Source organism: Apus apus, chromosome 5, assembly GCF_020740795.1.
Source record: "Apus apus isolate bApuApu2 chromosome 5, bApuApu2.pri.cur, whole genome shotgun sequence".
Lineage (NCBI taxonomy): Eukaryota > Metazoa > Chordata > Aves > Apodiformes > Apodidae > Apus > Apus apus.
In genome coordinates this window covers 47520050-47546007 of record NC_067286.1, presented here as the reverse complement: position 1 = coordinate 47546007, position 25958 = coordinate 47520050, and the positions used below count along the sequence as shown (strand labels likewise).

Sequence of the window (25958 nt, the reverse complement as noted above, 5' to 3'; positions counted from 1 at the left end):
TAAAATCTCATTGTTGGTGTGAACTGGGAGACTCTTGCCATTGATAGTGTTCTTGTTTGAGTTTTTGTTTCAGTCTTCATCTAGCAGGATACTTCTGTGTAGGTGGACTTGTGGTGGTGGTAGTAAGGCATCCTTCACTCATTTCTTGACCTGAAATTACATATTTAAGTGCTTCTAACTGTAGGGCTGCTCTCTTCTCAATGCTCCCTTTCTGTTCTCCATTGCTCTATGCAAAATACTATGTATTAAGAGGTAGCACTGGGATAGTTGGATATTTATAAATTAATGATGTCAGTCAAGCTTTAAAGAAAAATATTGTCCTGGAGAAGGGAGCCTGAGAAGCTCAAAGCTACCTAAGGCAATGGGACACTCCTTCACTTCAGGGGTTAGTGTTTGGCCCTCATAGACTTGCTAAACTGTGTAAAGTCAAATGTAATTAAAGTGTTGCAATTAGCTTCCTGGCATTCACACTCAAGGGGAAGGCAAGCAGCATTCCTTGGCAGAAGTAACATGCTGGAGTAGCTGACAGTGTGTCATGGCCTATTTAAACAGGCAACCTGTCTGTTATGCTGATTTATGCTCATGTGAGCAAACAAACAAATGGTCTCTGCTTTCACACCACCTGCAGTATGTCAGCAACTGACTGGTACAGAAGCCCTTTTGAAAGTGTTTGGTCCAAAACACTTCCTTTCTTTACATCCTTGGTTCTTGAGGTATGGACAGCTGTGAGGAATGAACCCTGGCTTTCAGCCCACGTGAAATGCAACCAGTCCAGTCTGGAGCTTGCTCATGCTGTAGTTTCACAATCAGCTTAGCCTGGCTTGTAGCAGCTGTACTGTTAAAAAAAAAGGCTGATGTGTTCTTACCTCTCTAGATAAATCTGGCCTGCATTCTTGCCTATGCACGTCTTCTCCTACTCTTTTCCCTTTTTGTGGGGCAATGTGACAAATTACAAGCTGGGGAGCAGATTAGCTGAAACTAGCCCAAGGAAAAAATGTGGGGGAGCATTTGTGATTTATCAAGTCACTTGGAAATATAGTAAAAAAATGGGTATGGCATAGTGCAAAATAGAAGGGAAAGAAAAAACGGGATGAGTCATCAGAGGGAAGAGGTGAATGAGGAGAAAAGTGTATCATGAAAGCTAGGGACAGAAGAGATATTGAATGGATGTATTTAATAGTCAGTGCTAAATGCACAAGATAATATGAGGTTATACAGAAGATCAGGAGAGAAATCATAGACATGAACAGATGAGAAGTGGAGCAGTGGTAAAATAGAATGGAACACCTTGCTTTGGACATGGACTCTATAGAAAAAAGTGAAATAAAGTAATCACAGTGGCAATTCATAGATTGTAAGTCAGAGGGAAAAGAGAAGTGGTTAAATGACATAAGAATAGTAAAAACCAACTTGTATTGCTAGGTGAGCATTCTGTGTTGATGTAAGAGGCAGCACTTTGCCTCTCCTTTAGAGCCTAGCAATACATTCACTGAAATAACCAAGGCTAGTTGCTCGTGGCAATATTTAAGAGGAGAAAATATCAGAGTGAGAGAGAAGGGGAAGATCTGGCAATAGTGTAAGTAGCATGAAAACAACGACATAAAGTGAGGTTGGAACAGGATGGGAGAAAGGCAAGAAATGGTAAAAGGTAGAAAGAGAGAAGCTTGGTTCCTTTGCACTGATTTTATGGAAATTAATCTCAGCTGAGAACATTTGGGAAGGAGATGGTAACTTGGAAAGGCTTTACCTGCTGTTCCAAAGTGAGGTCTGAATTTCTCTGTGGTGGGCAATAGATCACACGACATCTACAAGCAACTAGAGAACATATACCAAAGTAAACTTAGAGCAGTTCAGCTGAATGTGCCAGGTGCTTATGAGAGATTTATTTCTGTGTTTTGGAGGCCGATGTATGTAGCTGTATCTTCCTTTGGACTGTGAAGGGGCAATGAAAGGCAGATGTGTATGTCTCCTTGATACAATATGGTGCATGTTTAGAAATCCCCAAGCAAACATTCAGCAGGCTGATGTGTTTGCCTGATTTGATTCAGTGCTGTGTGAGAGTGACCTGAAAGCAATATAGCTACCTCAGCTTCTCTTCTGGATTTAGTTCATTCAAGCACTAGCTGGGGTTCTCTCTACCATGCAACATTTGTGGACACATGACCATATCCATTGTGGCAACTGAGAAGTCCCAGCTGATCTCAAAGATGTTTCATGATGTTTCCATAGCTATGGTATTTGTTAATTTTAAATTGTGCGTGTGTATATATATATATATATCTCATATTTTTTCTTTAGTTAGCATGAATTATAAATAACTTCATAAATTATTGTCTGGGAATTAAAGTCCTTGGCTGACTAGCTTCAGTTGACTTCACAAACATTATTTTTATTTTCTGCCCTTCTTGCTTCTTCGAACATCAGTTGTTCTCACTGGGGAATATTACCTTTAGCAGGTATTGCTACAGGAACAATATTTATGGATCTCTTAGTGGTGTTGGTCCTCTGCTTCTCAATTGCTTTGTATCTTTTGTCATTCGTATATGCGTTGTGTCTTTCTTCCACCTTAAAAGAGATTTAGTTCAGTCACATATTCAGCTCTTGTATACAGAGGATGCTACTATACTTGGAGCAGTTATTAAAAAAATCTGAATCTCAGCTGTTCCCATGGTCCTAGAAGTTTCCCTTTGGAGCCTATACAGACTTACATAGGAGATGGTAAGGCTGAGCTGTTGTCTCTCTCTTTGCAGCATGCTATTGATGCCGATAATGCGGGAGTCAGTCCCATAGGAAATTCTTCTAACAACAGCAGTCATTGGGACCTTGGAAGTGCCTTTTTCTTTGCTGGAACAGTCATCACAACAATAGGTATGTTTATTGTTCATCTTTTAAAATACATAGTCACACTGAGACCGGTATAATGAAATAAATTTGAGAAAGGTAGGTCACAAAGAAACTGCATACCTCTCAATTCTCAGAAGACATGCCACTGGTATGTGTCAGGGGCATTGAGCCTCTGGGTAAATATCAGAAGCTGTTTACACAATTACGGTAGAATAAAAATGCTGAAGTGAAAACAAGTAGCACTGATGTAGCTAAGGCTTTATAACCCTATTTTTCACGTAGGTGCAGGTAGTCTTAATTTTAACTAAAAAGATCAAGAACCACTACCCAACAAAATAACTATTCTATGACTGTTGAGAATTTGGATTTTAATGTTATAGATGAATTTACTCACGAGAGTAGCTTTGTTCCTAAGTACATCAAGTAGTTTTGGCTTATGCTCTGAAGACTGATATAAGTAATTTTTCTCTTATCCTACTCCTTTTAACTGGAAATATATAAATAGCACATCCTTTTAAAAATTCTTCCTGGCTTTCATATTAATAATTGGAATTCTACAAATTGTACATTGTGTAAAAAAAGAATACTTTTTTTTCCACTCTAGAATTTGTGACCTTGAAATACTGACACATTTCTCTGTATTAGACGAAGTGTACACTGAACTGCTCCATTTACTTTTCTTAAACCACTAATTTTAATAAGTTCATTATTCAGGCTGTCATTACGTGGCCTCCCTGTATATTGTGCCCAATGTATTTAGTCTCTTGATCTCTCAGTGTTGGTCTTGGGTATACTAAGATTTTCATCCTCTCCTCTGTGTGCCAGAAGATTGTTCAAGCAGCTGGGATGTCAGAAGACAGTCTGAAGAAAAAAGATTATAAACTGATAATGATGATGAACTTAATCTGCTGATAATTATGCAGTGCTTTTATAATTTTAAGCTTGATTTCAGTGCTGTCATGGTTAGAGCTCAAGAGATCTGATTATTTGGAAACAACTTGCAAATTGTTCCTTTTTAGTTCCATTGCCTCTGAGTATTCCTCTGATTTAAATATTGGATAAAGTTCTCCATATTACAACTGGTGACTGTATAAACAAATAACCTGACAAGCACATAACCCTTTATTAAAATGTGAGAAACTGACTGCATTCTTCAGGTTCTTTATATAACAAAAAGAACCCCTGTGGCAGTTACAAGACTTGCTGTGGTGATATCTCAAACAGTGGAGTCTGTGCCTTTGGCTGACTTTGTTGTCAGAGTGAAGGTAAAAGAGTGGTTGTAGAGAGTATACCCCTCCATGTGTTCTTCTGTTTGCTAAGCTACACTACTGTGTATTTTTAACAGTAGCATAAAACCAGCAGGTGGAAAGAAAGAAAACATTTCTGAATAAAATGTAAGAAAACCCTTCCTTAATATCTGTTTACTCAGTAGAATCAAGTGACAAGCTTTTACATTACTCATTAAAATAACTGCCATTATGTAGGCATAGTTTATGTAGGCATATTCATTGACGTCTGCCATTGAAATAACTTTTTTAAAAGAACTTGGATTTTTGCCCATATTTGCTTTAAGTTCTGCATTAATGAGATTTTTATAGGCTGCGTAAAGTCTACATATTGCCTGGGCATGAAAATGCTTTTATTTTATCCATCGGAGCCCTGTTAGGATTCTTCTTAGCCAGAGGCTCAGCAGACTGCTTGGTGAGCCTTGACCAGTGGGCCTGTGAAGCCTGGACTTTCTTGAACTTTTAGGAGGAATCTGGGTTGTGGGCAGGAAGGCAGTGTTGTGTGTCAGCATAGTCCTGTCACCATCCCATGACTGAGAGATATATCCAGTACCAGTGTCAGAAACCGAACAGGATTATGACCTGGGAGCCCAATCTTAATTCCCAAGGAACAGGAGGAATTGCTGTAGATGAATCAGACACTCTCTTAGATCTCCATCTCTCTGAACACTCCAGAGCATGTTTCCACTCCATCTCATCATTGATTTGTGATTGTGTGATCGTTTGTAATATGCAAATAAATATGTATAGTCAAAATACAAATCTCTATAGCATTTCAATAAAGATACCTGATCTTAAACAAAAATATTTCTGCACAATTCCTATTTTTTTCTCTTTAGTGTAATATTTTAACAAATACCATGGCTAATGGAGTGATACCTTTCTATGTAGATCCCTAAGGTTAAATTCATTTGGGTGGTTCAGGGAAGGGAAGAAGTGCCTAAACAAACTGTCGTGACTACATGTATTTTACTAGATATGGCAGTTGGAGAGCTGCTTTTCTGCCAGTATCAGATATTCCCAATATTTTATCTGGAGTTACAAGGCTGGGAATTGAAGCTAAATGTGCCCAAACATGCTGGGGCCAAAATGAGAGTTTTCACTCAGGTTGTGCACCTGGATAATTATGTCTTGGTCAGAATCTTTCATCTTTTCAACAGCTCCAGGTTACCCTAAAGAAGGATGGAAGGAAGGCAGGTATGCACCTTTATTACAGCATCAGTGATGATTTTAAAATGTAAAATAATTAGGATCCTCAGAGTGAAGGCTTAAAAAGTTCCTTGTTTAAAGCTTTTAAAAAACTTAATGAAGTACAAATCTTAGGCCCTTTATTGTAAAATTTAAAGGGGAACTGAATGAAGAGTTCACAGGCAGATTTACTCAGTGTGGGTACAGCTGGAGGCTGCAGTGTAACTAGTTAGTGTCATGAGGGGCTCAAGGAAATTATGATCTAAGTACCAAAAATTAGCCTTGTCAGGTGAATCACACTCCCATCAGGACATCTTTGGCACAGCTCAAGAAGAGCAGCCGTGTGCAGGCAGCAGGCCAGCACAGAGGGATCTTATGCATTGGTAAGTCAACTTGATTAATTAATCAATCAAAAAAACAACTTTAGATAGTACCTGAACCTATAGAAAATATGGGTAACTGAGGCCGCAAGAAGAACTAAGTATTTCACCTGGGTAATTGACATCTTGCCATGGAAAGTCTGTAAATAAGAATTACATGTGGGACAAACGTATGTTTGCAGGAATAGCAGTTTTTCTAAACCTATTCATTTTTCTAAAAAGCCATTTAAAATTTCTGAGAGTCTGACAATTGTTTTCCTTCTCAGGGTATGGGAACATGGCCCCAAGCACTGTTGGAGGCAAGATTTTCTGCATCTTGTATGCCATCTTTGGGATTCCACTGTTTGGATTCTTGTTAGCTGGTATTGGAGACCAACTTGGAACCATCTTTGGGAAGTGTATTGCAAGGGTGGAAAAAGTTTTCAGAGTAAGTTCACTGATAGTTTTTTTGCGTGTGTTGTAGAACTTTCTTTTAATTCTGTTGCTATTTCCTGCAGTCCTTTCTACACGTTGGGCACTGTGAAATATTTACATGCCTAGCTGAGATTCTGCTTAATGTCCTTAGGGGCCTCTATAGTCCGTGGAGAGAAAGCGACTTCTCTAGATAGTGATGCAGGGCTTATAGATGAGGCTCTGAATTTCCTTCTTGATTCTATCTCTGGGTAATATGTCTCCTAAGCTGGGTTCCTTACAAGGACTGGTTGAATAACAGCCCTGAAAACACCTCAGGTTGCTTTGGACTTGTACATCATTCACTGAAAAGAGAGAACAGGTAGTGTAACTTCTGGAGAAACCAGGATGTAGAGTAGATCCTGACAGTATTACTAATAAAGCCAAACCCTTGGAAAGCAGGGTTACTGGAGTGAATGTGAACTTGGGAAGAGAGATGGTTGAGTGATATGCTTTCACTGCAAGAGGACAGATGCGTTGAAGTAGACCTGCAGCTGCAAAAACTGGCATAATGCCACTGACTGGTATCATCTTTATGGTATTTACCTGCCCAGCCTACCACTGATACATCCTACGCTCCATTTCTGTGTAGACTTTCTCAGATGTGATTTTACTTCATGTTGCTAGTACCCTCTATTTTTGAGTCTGTATCACTGTAAGCAATTCACTCCCAAGCAGTGCTACAGACCTGGCAAACATAGGTTTGCTAATTTGCTGGTAGGTCACTTCAGGGATTCCCTCTTTGAAGCCAAACTTCTAGAAGTAACCTATCTAATGCTTCTCTTGGATGGAACATAATTGGAGGTAAGTCTTTCCAGGGATGGAATGGATGAGAAGCTGTCCAAGCTGGTTAGTTTAATAGTCATCCATTTCTAAAACATTCCCACAGATGACAGCAAATTACTTGTAACTGTTTTCAAAAGGAAGTAATTGAGTATGAGACTGGAGTATGAGCAATTTGCTGTTTGATTAAATTACTGTGGAGTGTCCCAGACCATCCATAAGGGGTGTCTCTCAGGCTAAATTTGGAAAAAGGTGACTAGTGATTATGGGTGACTAAGCTTGTATGTGCCTGACTGGAGAGCACTTGAAAAAGGCCTACATTGAAATGAAAATGTTTATTGAAAGGTGGCTCAGGTTGGGCCTGCAAAAACAGGCATAGCTATGATATCTAGTTTCATTTTACTTAGCTTCTTATTACACTTGCTTCACTTCAAAGAAATATCTGAACCTTCAAGCCTGTTTCTACCCAAGAAAAACTACAATCTCAAAATCATGATATGAATTGAGAGTCAGAAAATTTGTTATTGTCAGCTGTAGTATTGGCTTTCTGGGTGATGTGGACAAAGATAATAAAACTGTCAGCATGATGTTTTATTAATAAAATAATACACACTCTACTTGAAGTATTTTAAGATTCACAGATGAATGCTGATACTAATGTTTCATACAGAATATAGCCCATTGGCACATTATAGTTTTTTGGTATTCAAAGTACTATTTCCCTCTTTTCAGATAATGCAGTTGCTTGTTTTTTGTAGCAATCTAAGCTATTTCTTTCCCTGCTTGGTATTTTGTCAGCTTCCAAAGCAATTTAAAGATCTCTGGTCCCCTTATTTAGATAAGATGTACGTTTATTCCTTTAATTTTTATTCTCACAAATCCATTATTTCTGTTCTTTTGTGATTTGGTGGATGGGGGTTATACATAAATTCCTTCACTATTCCTAGTAATTAGGTTAATCGATTTGAAATATACCTGATACAGTTTACAATTTACATGCACCGTAGCAAATACTCTTAATATTAGTTGTTTCACTTTATGTGATTATTCACATAACATTTGATATATAAGAACATTCTTATATTATACATAATATATTCTTTGTAATGCTAAGTAATGCAGAATAAATTAATCATTACAATTTTAGTAATAAAGTACTTTATTATCACTTTGTCTTTACATTGTTAGGCTCCATCAAATATTTGGACCTACTCAGATGAATCCACAAATGGATTCAGTATTCTTGTTTAATCCTGAGCAATGAACAACATTTAGTTCAATGTGTAACTAGTTTCTTTGTAACTATCTCCATAATGAACTCAAATGCAGCATGTTTGTGGGCGTAAAACAACCTGCTACAACCTTTAAAGAGAGGACATAAAAACCAGGAGAGTAGTTAGGAGAAATTTAAAAGGAACAAACAAAGTAAAAAGACACTGAAGAGAGTAGTGAAGTGTTGTGTGCCTCTCAGATTGTTTGGAGCTAGCTGAGGGGTCACTGAGTGTGCATCAGTGATCTAATGATAGAAAAAATTGAATCTCCAGAACACCTTTAAGTTTTCTCAACAAAGTCTGTAAGGAAGTGAAGAGGTAAGAGAGCTCTCACACAATCAGTATGTATTTTAAAGGTAAATGGAGATTAGCAATAGATGGTAGCATTATTGGTGTGATTCTACTGAAGCCCTTACTGGGATCTTCCTGTTGTAGCAGAGGTAGCCTGGAATGGTTCAGACAAGAAGATGAATATGCAGGTGACAGTGTCTGCAAATTATGTTTCTAGATATTTCAAGATAGCTAAATTGGAAGCTGCAAAAGGATAGTAAAGTGATAAAAAAATGGAATCCAGTGTTGGTGATACAAAATAATGCATTTTTCTGAAGTCTGATGAAAGAAATACTAATGTATTTGTGTAGGGATAGCATCAAATTTAACTGCTCCACAAGGGGACTGTGATTACTATGGATGGTTGCCTTAAAATAACACTGTGAAACTTAGGAGCAATTAAAAAGAGAAAAAAGAATGTCAACTAAGAAGCTGAACACCAAAAGACCAGTATACCATGCAGAAATCCATGGTGCACTTGCACCATGAATATCCCATGCACTTTTAATAATCCCATTTTGAAAAGCAATTAACAGAAACTAAAATCAGTGCTTGGTCTGCCACCACAGGCCTTTTTAGCTGAATCTCTAAGGTGGCAATCACTAACTCCCTGTATTGTTTGCCTTCTAGTGAGTCCTCAAAGGCAATTTTGGGCAGTCCAGCTTGTACCCTTGGGGAAGGAAGTGGGAAGAAACTTTGCATGTGTCCTGGACATTCTAGTATAACAAGTTTCTATGTGCATATGTCTCAGCACTCTGCTTCTGTCTGTCTCCAGTTGCCTCTGTTTATCCCTTTTGCCCTTAGAGATCTTACATGGTAGGTATCAGGGCAGCCAAGAGTTCCTGAAATCCTTGCCACTTTGCCTTTGTCTGTACAGGTGGATGGGATTTGAAGGCAACTTGGTCTTGTGTTTAGGATCATTTTTGAAGCCAGGTAAGAGGCAGTATGCTCACACTGGCAGATGGGGAGGAGATAAAGGTTTCTCTGTCAGAACATCAGTCTTTTCACCCCAAGCATTTCCTAACAAGACTCTTGCTCCATCTAACAGTGTAACTGTGAGCATGGAGCCCATGCCATGCAGGGAACAGCTTGCCCTGGCATCATCCCACGTAGCTGGAAAGATGAAACAAGGATTCCTCCCAGAGGAGTTGTGCTTGTGCACTTCTGCTGCCTGTGACATGACCTGTGTGGAGCCCCACCAAACATACATTAATTAGCAGCACAAATGAGAACCTAAGAATGCCACATTTAGCTATTGTAGTGATCAGCCCACAGACTCTGTGGGAATTTTAAGTACAATTTGAGCTCCATAAAGGGGGAAGGAGATTTGCTGTTATCAAATACTCACTACCCCCACAGCTTTGACAGAATATTTCAACAGAGAAGCTGGACACATGCCACTGCTCATTTTGTACTCCAAAATGTTGTCACTATTTCAGTGTGCAGATAGCCAGGAAATACCTATTTATTTGTGGCTAGGTAGGTCTGGAATTATTTAATTGCAAAATAATGTTTTGTAAAAACAAGAACATTTATGTACCATCTTAGGAATGGGAGACACTGGCAGAGTGATGCTTCCTGTGATACAAGGAGGTATCCAAATCACAACTGTGATTACTCAGTGTGCTGGTTTAGTTTTGGTGTGGTTTTGGTAGCAGGGTAGGCGTTCCAGGGGTGACTCCTGTAAGAAGCTAATGAAAAGCTCCTCTGGCTCCAAAAAATGGTGCCACACCTCTGGCCAAGGATAAGCCATCAGAGACAATGGATGCGCCTCTGCAATTAATATATGAAAGAAGGGGAAATGAACTGACATAAGACCTGAGAGCAGAGGAGAGGGGGAGTTGGAGAGCAGAGGTGTGAGCAAGTGCCAGAGCTGAGATACTGAGGTCAGTGAGTGAGGAGGGGGAATAGGTGCTGGGGAAGAGGTTCCCCTGCAGCCCATGGTGAGACAGCAGGCTGTCACCCTGCAATCCATGGAGGAGCACGGTGGAGTAGCCTATGAGGGACCACGGTGGAACAGCTGTAGACCTGCAGTCTGGAGGACCGTGGTGGAACAGAGGTGGACCTGCAGCAGTGGAGGAACCCGCACCTGGGAAGGTGGTTGTTCCTGAAGCAGTCCATGACTGTGGGAAGCCCATGCTGGAGCAGCCTGTTCCTGATAGACTGCATCTTTTGGGAGGGACTCATGTTGGAGAGGTTTGTGAAGGACTCTGCCATGAGAAGGACTCCATGAGAGAACAGAAGAAGACTGTGAAGAATCCTTCTTTGTGAGGAGACGGGAGCAGCAGAAAACAATACGTGACATGCTAATTCTAAAACCTGCTAATGGGAAGGAGGTAGAGAAATTAGGAACAAAGTAATTTTGGGCTGGGGTGAAGTATTTAAGCTCTGTTCTTTGTTTTTCTTTTTGTCCTGTGTGCATCTGATCAGTGATAAATTAAATTGATACTTTTCCCCAAGTTAAGTCTATTTCACCCATGACCATAATTGGTGAGTGAAGCCTCCTTGTCTTTGTCTCAACCCACGAGCTTCTAGTTGGTTTTTGTCCTTCTGATCCCACAGTGTGGGAAGGTGTGTGAGTGGCCACGTGGTTCTTTGTTGTTGTCTAGGCCCAAACCATGACACCCAGAAAATGGGTATGTAAAGGGCCACCAGACTCACTATATGCACTGGACTCAAGCAGTCAGTACCTGAAATTAGTGATGAATCAGCTCTCCCATCTATCTCAGCCTATCTGAGAAAACCATGTACACACTAAAAATCTAAGGAGTTGATACTCATAATTTTCACCTGGCAAAGCTTTCCAGAAACTACAGAAATTAAATATGCATTCCAAGGTGACATAAAACCATAAAAGTAATAACATTATATTACATATGTGAGGGATCTTATGAACAACCTGAGTCTGTTTTGATAATAACAGAACAAATCCCATTCTTTTGGCTTGCTCTGTACACACAGAGGCTGCAAACATCTAAAGATAGAAAGGAAAGCACTCCATAAGCAGAGTGCACAGTTACAGAACACAGCAGCTGTCATTATCATGAGTTAAATATAGGCTTAATTCAGATAGTCTTTGTTCAAACCTTGTAACGAATGTTTAGATTCTAACTGGAAGTAGATGGGATGAGCATAACCTGACAGATCTTCCCCCCTGTACCTCAGTATGGGTACAGGCATTCAGCCTGGGCACAGCATGCTTCTGAGAGCGCTCCAGGATTTCCTGGCTTCTAAGGTGAAGCCACTGTGAGCTGTTCCTGGACTTAGTTACTGCTTTCAGGCCATGGCTTACAGCATGGTGCTGATGACAGGTCTGGCAACATAGCAGATAGGGTGTGAATTGCAATATTGGGATGTGAGTGAGAAGCCACAGACATGGGTGGTGGCAAAGCTGCACCCCAGAAACTCACACCTTAAGAAAATACATTGATGTACACTGAAATACCATGCCTCTGTAAAAAACTCACCCTTCAGTGACCCAGGGAATTCTCAAAACAGATAGATCTGCTACCTGTCGTTCAGGTTTTCATCTTAGGTAACCTGTTTGCTCATTGATGTCTTGATAAATGGTTTGCTCTAGACTTAAGAAACAATTTTTCTTTTTCTGAAAGACAGAAGTAGGTTAGGACTTGAAATAGTCCTAGGAAAAGTAAGTTCTTAGTTGGAAGATGGGGCTGGGGCAGGATTAAGAGAAGTCCCACTGGGCTGGTGGAAAGCTTTCTTTTAGGAACTGCCAAAGTTCTACCTTTGCTAAACTTTCTTTATCTTGCAGAATGCACAGATCTACTCTAACTACTCTTTCTCTTAGAGATTTGACTTCTTATTAGACATTTTTAGCTTCTTTGATCACTTCTGTTACTGTACCAGTGGCAGGAATTGTCTTTACGAATTCCTTATCTGAAAATGAATCGAAGAGGTATCCTGGGAAGCAAACTTTGTACTGAGAGAGTAAATGTGCAGAGGAGGAACAGATAATACAGTCTTTTTTGTCTCCCCTCTGTCTACCCCTTCGCTCTGTTATCTCTCCTTTTGCTCTCTCACCTTCTCTTCTTTCCCTGTCCTCACATCAAATCCGTATCATTATACTTGACATCAGTGCAGAGCTGGTTAGTGAATTCTCGGCAAAGTTTGCAGTTCAGAGAAGTTGTTTGAGGTTTCCTTGAAGTACCACCTTTAACTCTTCTTCCCTAGGGTAATGCCATGGGCCAGGGACCCTGTCTGCCAGGCAACCCTCAGTCTGTGCTTTCTCTTCCAGCCCCACATCAGCATTGATTCTTCTTGGTTTTGGCCGTTGAATCAAACTTTCAGATGAGATCATTCCCAAAGCCAGAAATTCAAGTTCAGATGACTGTTTATGTAAACCAGTGAAACAATTCTGGATTTGCTCACTTCTTACTGAGTTAAAACTTTGGGACATGGTTAAATGTATTATAATCTAGGTGATACATTAGCTAGTAAGATCCTATCTATAATTCCAATATAGGGCCTAACACCTGCATTTCTGAGCAGATTAAGCTAACAAAGAGTGATAGAAGAGTTTCCTTTCCACTTCCTGACATCTAATGAAATTATACAAAAAACCAACACAATGACTTTTTTTTGGTTTTATTGCATTTCTTTATTAGCCAGCATCTGTGTGTTACAACATCAGCTGCTAAAAATCAACTGAGGATATTAACACCCTATCTTTTATTTTTAAATACAGTTTTATTCATTGTTATTTTCTGTAAGGAAAAGAGCTACTATTATTTTATTATTTATTTAAATTCACTCAAGAACTTCCACAAGGGACCAGTCCAGCAGAGTGATCAACCTGCCATCTGCTGGCATCCTGCCTCTGGGCAGAGCTGTCAAGATGGGGTGTGAAATTCAACCTACTGGGGCACATACACACTATTCTTCCAAAATAATGCAAGATTTATGAGCTGAATTTTCAGTGTTCAGAGCTTAGCTCAACAATTTCCTGGGTCATTCTGACCAAAACAAAATGGCTGAGGAAAACTTTAAAAACAGTCACTAGAAAGAAATAACTCATAATCTCGTAAAGATTTCTTATTGTTGCAGTGAAGACAGTAGATATAATTACATTCTGTTATTGGTTGTTAACATTTTGATACCATACAAGCCAGCCAGGAACTGGTCCTCAGTGTACCAAGACTCTGTGGAAACACTGATTTGTAAACACTGATTTGTACTGTTTTTAAACTGACAGGAAAATAGGCAGAGAGAAGGATACAATAGCAAATGGCTGACTGGTTGTGAGGCAGAATCAGCTGATGTTAAGAGATGCTAGAAGAACGGGAAAGCAGGAGAAAACTGCCACCTGCTACATAGCAGAAGAAATTTTCCCTTATGACGCCCAGAATTCTCCCTTTCATCAGCAAAAGAAATGTTTCATGTGAACTTTGTAAGTTATTTACAGGAAAACTTTGAGAAAGTAGTTATGCAAATGATTTCCTTGTACACAAGATCACCTTGTTATGGAAAGACCAAAGGTGATGTAGACTTGGAGAGAAACAGTAGGCAACGCATAGAGTATGCTGACTTGAAATATTTTTATTTGATTCCTGTAATTCTGTGCCTCTCTCAGTAGTTGGGACTTTGGTCCTTTGAAACTGTTTCTGTTTTGCTCCCTATGTAGCGGAATAACTTGCCCAGGAAAAAAAGGTCTGTGTGGTGAGAGCTTGTGTTTTAGAGCACTGATTTAAAAAACCCAGAACAAATGGCTGTAAGCAATCTCAGCTCACTATCTATTCTTTTGCCTGTAACACCTTAAAGGTCCATCTGAGAGTCACACTTCTCTGAGCAAGGTTTAAAAATGGGTGCTTGCAGCTCAGCAAAATACTGCTTTATGTATGTAGATGCTTATGCAATGTTTATTTCAAGTAGGCATGCATCTGAATGTTACTTTCATTTCTAAGCATCCTGAAATTTACAAGCATAACCTAGACTCAGATCTGAATTTTGCAGTTAGTTATCATTAATTTATGGGTGCATGCATAGTCAAATAGTAGCAGAAGAAATCTGCAGGCAACGTGCTATCCTTCATAATCCTTGCAAGGCATATTTGGCTAAAAATAGACTTTACATCATAAGTATAATAAAAAATCTAGATACGCTCTAGTGCCTGCTGATAAATCCACAGTGCCTTATGAATCTATTAAGTACTTAAATTTCCCTATATTTTATGTCTGAAGACATACTTTTTATAAATTAGCTGATGACAAAAATGTGAAATTAAGGAATGCAGGTACTAGAAGAGTCCGTAACTTTCAATATTTGCCTAGGCACTATACAAACAGCATGGCAGAAAGTGCAGCTTGGAAGAGCAGCATACAGCACCTAGCAGACTGACCATGGTCACACCAGAGTCAGCAAATGCTCTGCCTCTGTTTATTTCAGCTTGTGTTCCTCATCAAAATTCATTTAGATCAAAAGTAACTGTTCAAAAACACAGATAGTGCTGTGTTAGATTCTTCTGAATAATTTGTAGCAATTTAAGGTTGATCTCCTGTCCTCAGGAAAAGAAGACCTCAGCACAATGACTTTTTAAGCAAATGGACCTTCAAACAGTATATCTCCCACCACACTGGAGAGGGCTGTGAACCACTTCTGATGGGTGCACTCCTCATGTCATCCCCTCAAAAGGAGTTTCACTGTGCGGGAAATGAGGGAGTGGTGAGGAAGCAGGTTTCAGTCCTCTCCTTGTGTGACAACTGTTTCAGTTATAATGCATAAGCACTCCTGAAATCCAGGGCTTCATTGTTGAGAGGAGTGCTCAAGTTTGGAAAAAAATATGGATGCATTCTCCTCATGTTCATCAGTAATTTATGTGTTACAAGGAAGACTGTTGGTTTCTCTATACTGTACAAATGTTTTCCTCTCTCTGCTCCTTCCTGAATTCCTTCGATGCTCTTCTTAACTTCTTAATGATCTTCTGACTTCTTGGATGTAAAGCAGTCCAGACACAGTTCCATCTGGACACTTTACTGTAATATGTCTAGCAGAAGTGTGACTGCAAACTCTTACAATGTTGAACTGGGGGATGAAAAGCAGGAATGGTAAATTTACAGTGCCTGTCTCTGAAACTTTTCTCCATGCTGCAGTCTCCATCTTTCATGTTTTTAACTACTGCATTGATTATGGTGATGGAAAGATAGCAGAAAGTTTTAGTTTTGCTTTTCATTATCACCTTCTTTAGAGTCCTTGTGCTCCAGTGCTCAATAGAAGTTACAGGCAAGAGATAATCCTATGGGATTATCAGCTGATGGTGGAGACTTCATTAATGCAGTGACTCTTCATCCACTGGAGCCAAATTTGCCTCTGGATTCTATTTTAGGTTCAACCACTGACTAGAGGTGTGGTTTTGAATATGTGGGTTCTACTCTTTGGATCACTTTCCCCCTTCCTTATATTTAAGATGCAGGAAAGCATCTTTTTCTGTACAGTGCTAAGAAAGTATGCTAGTACTAAAAAATTAAGGACAAAATCTATGAATCCCAGCTTTTGGCATTTTATTTCCTCTAATTGGGTCTTTAATCCTATCGGTGATGCTTACAGCTAATCTGTTGCAGACAAAGTAATTTAAGCCCAGCAAATGTTTGCTGTTTTGTTCTTAACTACTGGTCTATGTTGCTGAGAATGATTTTAGAGTCTAAAGTTTACATGGGCTGGCCTTGGAGCACATCTGTCCTTAATCCTGCAGGTTAATAACCTCTTGCAAATTGTCATATAATTTCAGGGTTAACAGTTACATTCAGATCTTTATATCTCTGCAAGATCTTTTCTAAATTTTGATGTTATTAGCAATGTCTGTTAAGCCTGTTAGGGCTTGTGAGAAGTATTGCATCAGCCTAAGGCAACTTCAAAGAGAGGGTCATGAAGATCTTGAATTGAGTCTACCTCTAAAGAGAGCCCCAGGAGGTTTTGAGTCTGGTAATAGTTGAAAGGGCATTCCTGGGGTTGCTAGAAAGAGAAGGTAGCAGTTCTAATGAGGGAGAACATGTCAATACCAGGAAGAGATTATAATAATAAATCAGTCTCACTAAAAAGATGATAGTATAAACAGAGGAGGAAAGACTGTTCTGAAACCAGGTGTTAAAACTAGCTTAAATCCAGAGTGTAGAGTTTTCTGGTTATCTCAAGTCAGCTCCAGTGCACTGAAACTAAAACCTAATGTGCGTTGAAGTCCATCCCCCAAAGAAATGATCACTGGTATTACTGTAACACCTCTTTCTGTGAGTCTCAGACACTGTACAGAGTAGCTGTTGACTACAGGCACTTCAGAGGAAATCTTGGACTGTTTTGCCTGCTTATGTGAGGCCTTTTAGTATCTTTTCAATATTTTTTTTCCTCATTATTTAAAATTATGAGAGGTTCAAAACTTTAATAACTCTTCTTACTGGAGTCATACTCTTGTCACTGAACTACAGTGCCCATAATATTTTATGGCTCCTAAAAAGAGAATATTATACAAAAACTAGTCAGGAATCCATCAATAATACAAAGGCTTTATTTTTTACTGCTCGGGTATCTATTTGTATTACAGTAAGTGGTAATAGCTATTTTTTAATTTGGGAAGGAATTGTCATTACATTGCTTTCTGACTGTGGATTGACTGCAGTTATTGTAGTATATAAACCCAAGATTCTCTGTTATTTTCAGGGTTTTTCTTCATCTACTTTAGCTTTTTTTGCAGGGTGCCTTTAGCACCTGATTGAATGTTCACACAGAATTAATTAATAAACGAATTATAGATGTAGTAGGCAATTAGTAGCTAAAAAAAAAATCTGACTTAAGGGCAGAGTAAGAGAATACTTGGCAACTGACACTGAGTAGAAGGGTTTCCAAACCCTTCCATGGATGATGGATCAATCTATGGGTGATAATTTAGCACCCTTAAAGAAGAACATAAAAACAACAGAGTAATGATGAAGTAAGTTTTCAGGAAGGGGGTTTCTTCCACTGTTAATTTGAATGTACTCAGGCTATTTTTAACGTACATCAGGGATTATCTCTGGAATATGACCTCTGTCCTTTTGCCAGGTATTGTTCCATCTATCTGCTTCGTTTCTGTTTTCTGTGGTGAAATAAGATGAACAGTATTGCTTTATATTAAAGCCCAATCTTGGCCACTTCTCATTTGGTTTGAAACCAGGTTAGTATTCAAAATTATCTCAGGATAAGCAGTGGCAGATCCTGAATCCTTATTTTCTTGTTAAGGAAGTGAGTTAATTTGGTCTTCTTTATAATTTTAAATGTTCAGGAACCACTGTTCTAAAGGGTAAAACTATACCTGCCTGCCTCCTGCTGAAATTAGTATTAGTCACATAACTTTTAATTGCAGTGAAGGGCACTGGAAACAAACCCCATGAGTCTCAAGCAACTATCTCTTGGGAAACACAAGACAAACAGGAGATGAAAGCATGATGAACAGTTTACAGAGCAGCTAGGGTTTCTTAGATACTCTGTATGTAGCTTAAAATATAAGATAACTCAGTGGAAGCTGCTGATTAATGCCAAAGAACATGTGAATTTTTCAGTTATCAGTATGAAAGTTAAACTCTTTCCTAAGCACTAATGGTGAATATGCTCCTTTTTATATGGCCTTAAATTTTGGTCATATTGCTATGGAAACTTATCTGTGTTCCTGACAGTGCAGTGCTGAAATAGCAAATCCTATGAGCTAGGGCTCTGATGTAGGTGTTGCCATCTCTGAAAACCTGATTTATATACTAAAGGACATCCTAAATTCAAGATGAAGTTTGCAGTATAGGAGGTAAAGGAAAACCAAGACAGAAATGCAATTGCAACACAAAATAACTCATAATATGGTAATTGTTGATCCCCCATCTCCTCCAGCAAATCTGCCATTTTTGTTGGTATTCTTCAGAATACTCTTCAAAAGTACTGTGGGAAAACTCTGGGAAAGCTTCAAAGACTGAGTGTGAGGGGGTAATGGATCTTGAAAGGCAATACATAGAAATTACTCCATGAGGATACCTGTACATTGTTCTTCATCCCAGGCATGAGGACTCTGCTACTTTCCTACTCAAGAGAAGTTACTTCAAGGCTATGTACAGGCTAGATGAAGGTGGTGAATTTAGTGTTATGTTGCCTTATTTATTTAACCTTCATCTTTCAGCACTGTCAAGTTACCATATTATCCACTCTAATGTCATTTACATGTTCATATTTTCCCTCGGCACATACACTTGTCATTGTGGCAATAAGAACTGTTTGGAGCAGTGGGACAAAGTATTTGATGCACCCTTCACCCTGTGTCAGACCTTTCCTTTTGAAGGGGCTGCCTGCCCTCCTTCTACCTTTGCGGGTAAGCAGTGGCAGCTCCTGCAAAATGTTGGAGAAGGCTGGGAGGAGCAGGGGGATTGTTGTGGCATGAAGGGACACTTCTAGGGGTGATACATTTTCCACTGTTTCCATGTTTTTCCCTGTGGGGGCTGCTCTCTCTTCCTGCTTTTACTTTCCTTCCACTTTTCTGGGACCTGTATCCACGAGAGTAAAATCACTCCCTGTGGGCTATTGACATGAGAGAACACTCTGTCACTTGGTTAGTTAAAAATAGTGATTTTGTCTGGAAAGACTGAAGTATTAGAGCCTTTATAGTGTTAACATCTGTAAGAAATCTCATGGTAAATACAAATTATGCTTTGGAGGCTTCTGCAAGAATTCCTTGCAGAGAATGATGTATGCTATTATACCTGAGAAGGGGAAAGGGAAGGCTTCTTAGCTAGTTATTCCAAACCAAGCAGACATTGCAAACTGCAGACCAGGAACAGATACAAGAAATCTAGCTTGAAGATCTACTCCTTGTTTCAGAAGGTCACTGTTTAACCTTTCGATATCTAGTCCATCAAAATAAAGCCTTACAAATGCTGATGTTACATTCCTACTCACTAATTAAATGTTCTGAAAACTCATGAGTATGAAGGGTTCTGGATGCTTTACTCCACTGTAGAGGAAAAAAACAAATCAAAACAACAGAATAAGAAGTGAAAGCCCAAACAGAGCTAAAAAGGGCAATATTTAATTTCTTCAACACTGCTAAGAGGAGATAATTTTACCGTTAAGTTCAATTTTCTTTTTCTTGCTCAGTCTTTGAAAGTGGCCATGTCATACAACAGATAACTGGATCTCTAATTGATCTAGCTACACTAATTGTCTTTCTCAGTCTCAGTGCATTTCTTAATTAGATGCTGAGCATGTACTCATAAATCTAACCTTGCTGCTGTGTAGCACTTTTCTTTGCACCATCATAACTGCGTTTTACTTTTTCCCCTGAATTGCACCGATGAACAAGATAAATGCTCAAAACTTACCAAAATCAGGGCTACCAGGAAAGACAAGGTAAAATCTGCTCAGGTACAAGGAAATTATATGGATCAACCATTATTAAGCCATTGTTGCATTCCCTGGGAAAGAGGAATATGGGTATAACTCAGAAGGAACAATACACTCTAGATTTGGCCTCTGCAAGCATCCTTTGAAATTGCTTAAGTCTGTGCCATGAGCCTCTTTTGTCCTTAGTCTGCTCTAATGTCTGAGTTAAGCATCTAGACACCTGTTTCCCCCTTATTCAACATTTTATTTTCTTGGGCTGAACATAGATCAGCCAGAACAGAGGTTTGTGCTCAGTATTGTTAGTTTTGTTCCTTCAGTAGCATAATAAGCAACGTGCAGAAATTAGCTGGTACATATCAGAAAGCCCTATGTGTGCTTTCTAGAGAGAGGAAGAAGGTTGAAAATGGATATATCAAACCTAGAAAATGTCCAAGTCAGTGTTTCTGTGTATTCATAACACAGTATCAGTACTGACATTATGCTGCAGCAAGATCCATGCCTAGAGGTTTACAAAATAATCTTAGATAAAGCTGCTGCTCTCTGAGAAGCTTGCTGCATATTCCGTCTAGGTCTAGGCAAGCACCCTGCAGAGCTGTGGTTTTATGGGGAAAAACAGTGATGTAAAAAAGTCCTTTACTCTGACCTGTGCCTTGCATGTGTTCAGGACTGTCTCTCCCAAGCTTAGTAACAAATGTGCTTACAGCTTTTTCTGTCTCCTCTATGGTACTTACTACAGTTACAAAATAGGGGATGGTTTTTGCACCTTCTTGTGCAGCAATAACAGTGTTCTTTATAAAACAGGAGAATTAAAATAGCGATGAGGCACTGAAAGAGCTGGTTAGACAGTGGGGAAGCCCATTTTTAGTGGAATGGTTCAAACCACTCTTCTTAACCCATAAAGGTGTATGAAATGTTGTATATATTTTAAAATATGTTGCTTAGAATTCTCTTCGTTTGCTTTCAAGGGATGTTGCCTTCTTCATCGATGAGTAAGTCCTGGCTGGCAGCAAACACCCACACAGCCACTTGCTCAGAACTCTCCCCACAGCAAGACTGGGAGAAACAGGGAGAAAGAAAGTGAGAAAACTCATGGATCAAAATAAAGACAGCAAAATCACTTACCAAGTACTGTCATGGGCAAAGCACACTTGACTTGAGGAATTGAATTTATTGCCAATGAGCATAAATTTTTAATTACTGAGTGTGACCATGACACTGATCACAGAGAAGTTCTGTGAGCCCAGTGCCGGGCTATTCTTTCTGTACAGCCTGTTGAGATGGGCATCACACTTTTCTGAGGCAAGTGCCAGACTCTGGACCAGAGCTGGCTTGGTTTTGACTGAACTGCAAGGCAATGTCTATCTGCACTGTCTACACTAGCCTAGAAAAAATGTTTTGACTAAGGACATGCCTAATATTTGTGGCAGAGAAAAAATAGAACTGATATATCTGATATTCTGTTTTATGCTTTCAGTACAAAGGCCTCTTTAGAAAATATTTTGATGTGAAGAAAGTGATTTAGAAGATAAGCTGTTTAATTAGAGCATGAGTAGAGACAATCTGTTCAAAGAAGAGCTGGCAGCAGGGGAAAGGGCATAAAGTTAAAAGTAGGTGAAAGAGACAAAAGAAATGTTAAATAAATGTGTTTTTGTCAGAGGACTGTTTCAAAATGCAGATCCTTGTGGAGAGATGAGGACAGCATGTTTCATGAAGGCACAGTATACTAGCACTAAATATATGCCATTGGTCATCTAGAGCAAAAGGAAAGCAATTTGCTTGGAGTCTTAGGGATATTTGTCAGAAATTCAGAAAAGAACATGTTTGGAAGACAGAGGAACCATCTGAGCTCACTGCGAAGCAGCAAATGTTCCAGTGCTATTTTTGGTTGAGTAGTATTGTATATTGGGGGAGTTTCTGTGAAATGGCAGGTGACACTACAAAATCTTGGAATATACATATTTGAAATATGCTGTTAATGAAAATCATGTATGTTCCATAAACTTAGCATTTAGTCTAGTCTGAAAAGTGGCTGTAGCATCTTTTTATCCCATGCTTCATGTCTTCTACTTATGAAAAACAATCTACTCAGTTTTGGTAGGAATATGTATCGTCCATGTGGCCCCATCATGAGAAATTAAGAATCTTGTTTGATCCTTTTGTTGTCAACAGTTAGGTCAGAAAAATTGCACGTGAGTTAATGACCAGAGAGGGAGATAAAAAAAGGGAAAAGGGATTTCTTTGACTCCTGAAATTATTGGAGAAGACCAAAACCAGTAAGACCCCAGTGTATGTAACAGAAAAGAAGAAAAAAGCAAGGTCACACTCACTGGTGGAAAAGATGCATAAGATGTCTCATCCCTATTGGCACTGAAGGAGATTGGCATTAGATGGTTTGAACTAATATGAACAAAATGATGTCATATGCAGTCATGCTGCCTTTTTAGCACTTAACCTAAGTGCTTATACCTAAGAGTAAAATTGGCACTTTCATTAGTAAATGGGAATGACTCTTTCTATGTTGTTAAATGATTGAAATCTCTACATCGTTTGTACCTAGATTCCTCCTTAAAACTTTTGCAGATTATCTCTATGTGGATTTAAATTGAAACCTCTCATTAGCAGGCACTAATTTATTTATATTTGATGACTGTCTAACAAATTATCCACTTCATCATCATGGAGAGAACTTGTTGGTAAAACAAAACTAAAAAATAAGTAGAAAACATGTCTTTCAGAAGTGTTTTTGTTTTCCTTAAAGCACTATGAAATAAACTACAAATCATGGAGAAAGGCCTCCCTTACTGTTTCTCTTTGACACCTGTAGAAAATTCTGTATTTATGTGACAAAAGGGGCTCAGAGGGTGCATTAGTCTGGCTGGAGTTGCTCACCTATTTGCCAGTGTTTGGCTTCAGATTGCAAATACTATTTAAAACAAAAAGCTCCTTTAGTGTTAGAATCCTAAATGCAATTCCTATTTGTTATTAAAGCCAACAAACAGCTGGAGAGCATTTTCCACAAGGCTGTTAGAAGTTCATCTGATGTGGGAATGCTGGATGTACCTACGTTTCTTTGACAGACCTACTACACTGCAATGACCTGTCTGTATTACAATGTAATACAGTGTAAGCAGTGGCTTAGGCTCATCTTAATACAACTGTGCCAAAACTGGAATGTAAAGGCTGCATGTCCTTATTCCTGAGAACCTGGGCAGCACAAAATTATGTTTTTTTTGTGGGAAAATAGCACGGCCAACTCCACCAGCAAAAAACCAGAGGCAAACTAACTGTTTTTTCAATGTGTGGTTACTACAATGTACATATTCCATGAATAATGAGGTCTGTACCTTAACATTTTTTTGATGTATAGCAGTTATAATCTACTGTGAATGTCCCCAGATACATATCTAACTCTAGAAAAAAACCCTTCTCACCTGTATCCTGAATTTCATGTGTCATTATCCAGTAAGTAATTATGCTTTTGAGTTTTGCTTTTGTGCTCTTTTCGCTGGCTCTAAAAGTGCTGTGCCTGATTCATCGTTGCTTTCTGACTTCATTTGTGCTGGTGGATGGGTAAGGAAAAAATAGACCCTCAGCTGCTCAGCTTTTGTGGGAGTGACTGGAGTGCACAATAACCATGAGTCAGGCCTTTCTGCAGAGCCTCTCATTAACATTGTTACCATTTTTACTTAAAACCAACAACCTTCAGCTGGATTTATCACTCACGAACAAGTGGATGTCCTGAACATTCAGTACTGATTTGTAGGTCATTCTTTCCACTCCTGTTTCTGTCTGAGACAAGACAATCAGGACATGTGTTGAAATGCATTTTAATGTTTCTGGATGGGGACTGGAGAAAGGGTTATTGTGCATAACTTTGCTTTATTAGTAGCATTTGGCAGCTCCAAAGTACTTTTTGTCCAGTGCTGTATAGCACTGCATGTGCCTCAAAGCTTCCACTGTACTGATGTGTCTGCCATTTAATTTTTATGTACCAGGAAACTGAAGCATTTAGTAGAAGTAAGTAAGTCCCCTTGGCCAAACCAGTAAAAAACCAAGAACTTGGTTAAATCCTTCTCCATGGAAAAAAACAAATGTACCAATCTAAGACACTGTATATAATGTCCATGTGATCAGTTGTTTCCCCTTCACTACACATAAGTAAGTCTGCAATCCTGTAATTGTGAATCTGTGTCCATAACTTTTAAAGAAGCTAGATCATCCTTTTGTATTTTAGCAAACTGCTCAAAATGGCTCCCCAGGAAAAAAATAAGTAAGAAGTCAAGTCAGGTTTTATATTCTTGTGTTGTTTTTCTCCTTGGTACTTCAGTGGAAGTTTTTTCCATGTCTTATATTTAATTAATCATCTTATTTATTGCATTATATTACTAATCCTATATAACTGTTTTTGTTCAGCCAGACACAGAAAACAGTGCACACACAGAAAAATAAAAGAAATTGAGCACAGGGACCTCAAACAGTTTCAGAACTAAAGCTATTTCTGAAATATGGTATATTTGTTCTGCTACCTGAGTTCTAAGTGCAGAGCATCCCAGGTCAGGTGAGTGCCTAATGAGGGTAAAAAAGTAAAGTAAATGCTCTAGTGGAATGCTTTAGTGGAAGCAGTAATACTGCTTACAAGCTGGTTAGATATTAACCAGTTCAGGCAATATCCCTTCTATAAATTATAAAGATAACTCCTGAAACCTTATTTCCTGTCTGGCCAATGTCCTAATCTGAAATGAGATCTCATTTCTGGGTTAAGGGAGATGGTTGGTTTGGAAAAATAATTTGGAAATATGTGACTTACAGTGCCCTCCACATTCCTTTTCCAGGATAAATACAGAATTTACACTGCCACTGTAATCAATCCACAGTAAGATTTCTAAAAATTGCCAATTTTCTTGTGAAACTATTGAATATTGAGTTTACTTACAGCCCAGCAAATCTGAAATAAATCCATCATTGGTGTTGATGGAAACAAAATCTAAGTTTGTATTCAATAGAGTGAGAGTTTATATAGTCTAGGAGTGGAAAATGTTGTGATTATACTACTCATATTTGTTATTTGGTTATAGAAGCCAGTAACACATACAGTCTTTGTTCAAGAGCTTTCCAGTGTGGATTTGCATAGGTAATTTTATCTCAAGTTGTTTGGTATTTGACATAAATCCTTTATTTCTGGAATGAACTAGTAATACAGCCACCTGTTTTTGAAGAGGAGATTTAACCTTCGTATTTGTGAATGAAAGTTGGAAATCATGAATCAAGGAAAGTCTAGAAAACTCAAAGCATAAATTACTTCTACATAAAATCCTAGGTTTTAGAAGAAAAAATGGTTATTATTTTCATTTCAGTCTTGGTCTTGCTTGTTGAATGCTTGGGGCTGGTGAGACAGTGTGGGTGTAAATTTATATGTATGGAGGTGTGAATGTGCACTTCTTACACGTTGGACCCAAACTGGGGTGTACTGGAGCATTTATGAAGCCTGGGTCTTTTTCCAGACTGTGTTTCTAGTAGGTTAGAAACTGCAGAGTGCATGGAAAATGAGAATCATCATTTTTCTCGGGCCAGACATAGAGGTTTGCTATTTATTACCCAGGAAGGGTTCTCACTAAGAGAGAAGGAGGGTTGTTTTCTACCTAATAAACTCACAAAAAGCAGAAAGGGAAATACCAGGTGACACTGGCATGATCAGTCTGCCATTCACACAGTATACAGTCCCAGAAACCCACTGAAGATTTTGTTTTCTTTTGTTATTTCCTTTTTCTAGAAAAAACAAGTGAGTCAAACAAAGATCCGGGTGATCTCTACCATCGTCTTCATCCTGGCAGGCTGCATTGTCTTTGTGACCATTCCTGCAGTTATCTTCAAACATATCGAGGGCTGGACAGCCTTGGAGTCCATCTACTTTGTGGTTGTCACTCTGACTACTGTTGGATTTGGTGACTTTGTAGCAGGTGAGCAGCTTTGAGCCTAGGTGCTATACTTGAGGGCCTTGGCTCTTAGAATTTGTTTTTTGATGTAAAGAGGAGGCTTTTCCCAGTATATTATATTCCAGTGAAAGA

At 38.9% G+C, this 25958-nt stretch overlaps 1 protein-coding gene across 1 annotated transcript in view; it reads left to right on the top strand.

Annotated features, from left to right (window-relative positions):
• KCNK10 (potassium two pore domain channel subfamily K member 10) overlaps nucleotides 1-25958 on the top strand; it is a 72972-nt gene that overhangs the window by 33276 nt on the left and 13738 nt on the right. Inside the window, exons 4-6 of the mRNA XM_051622142.1 lie at nucleotides 2751-2868; nucleotides 5965-6125; nucleotides 25664-25850. Of these exons, the coding sequence (XP_051478102.1) occupies nucleotides 2751-2868; nucleotides 5965-6125; nucleotides 25664-25850 (466 nt within the window). The remainder of the gene's footprint in view (nucleotides 1-2750; nucleotides 2869-5964; nucleotides 6126-25663; nucleotides 25851-25958) is intronic.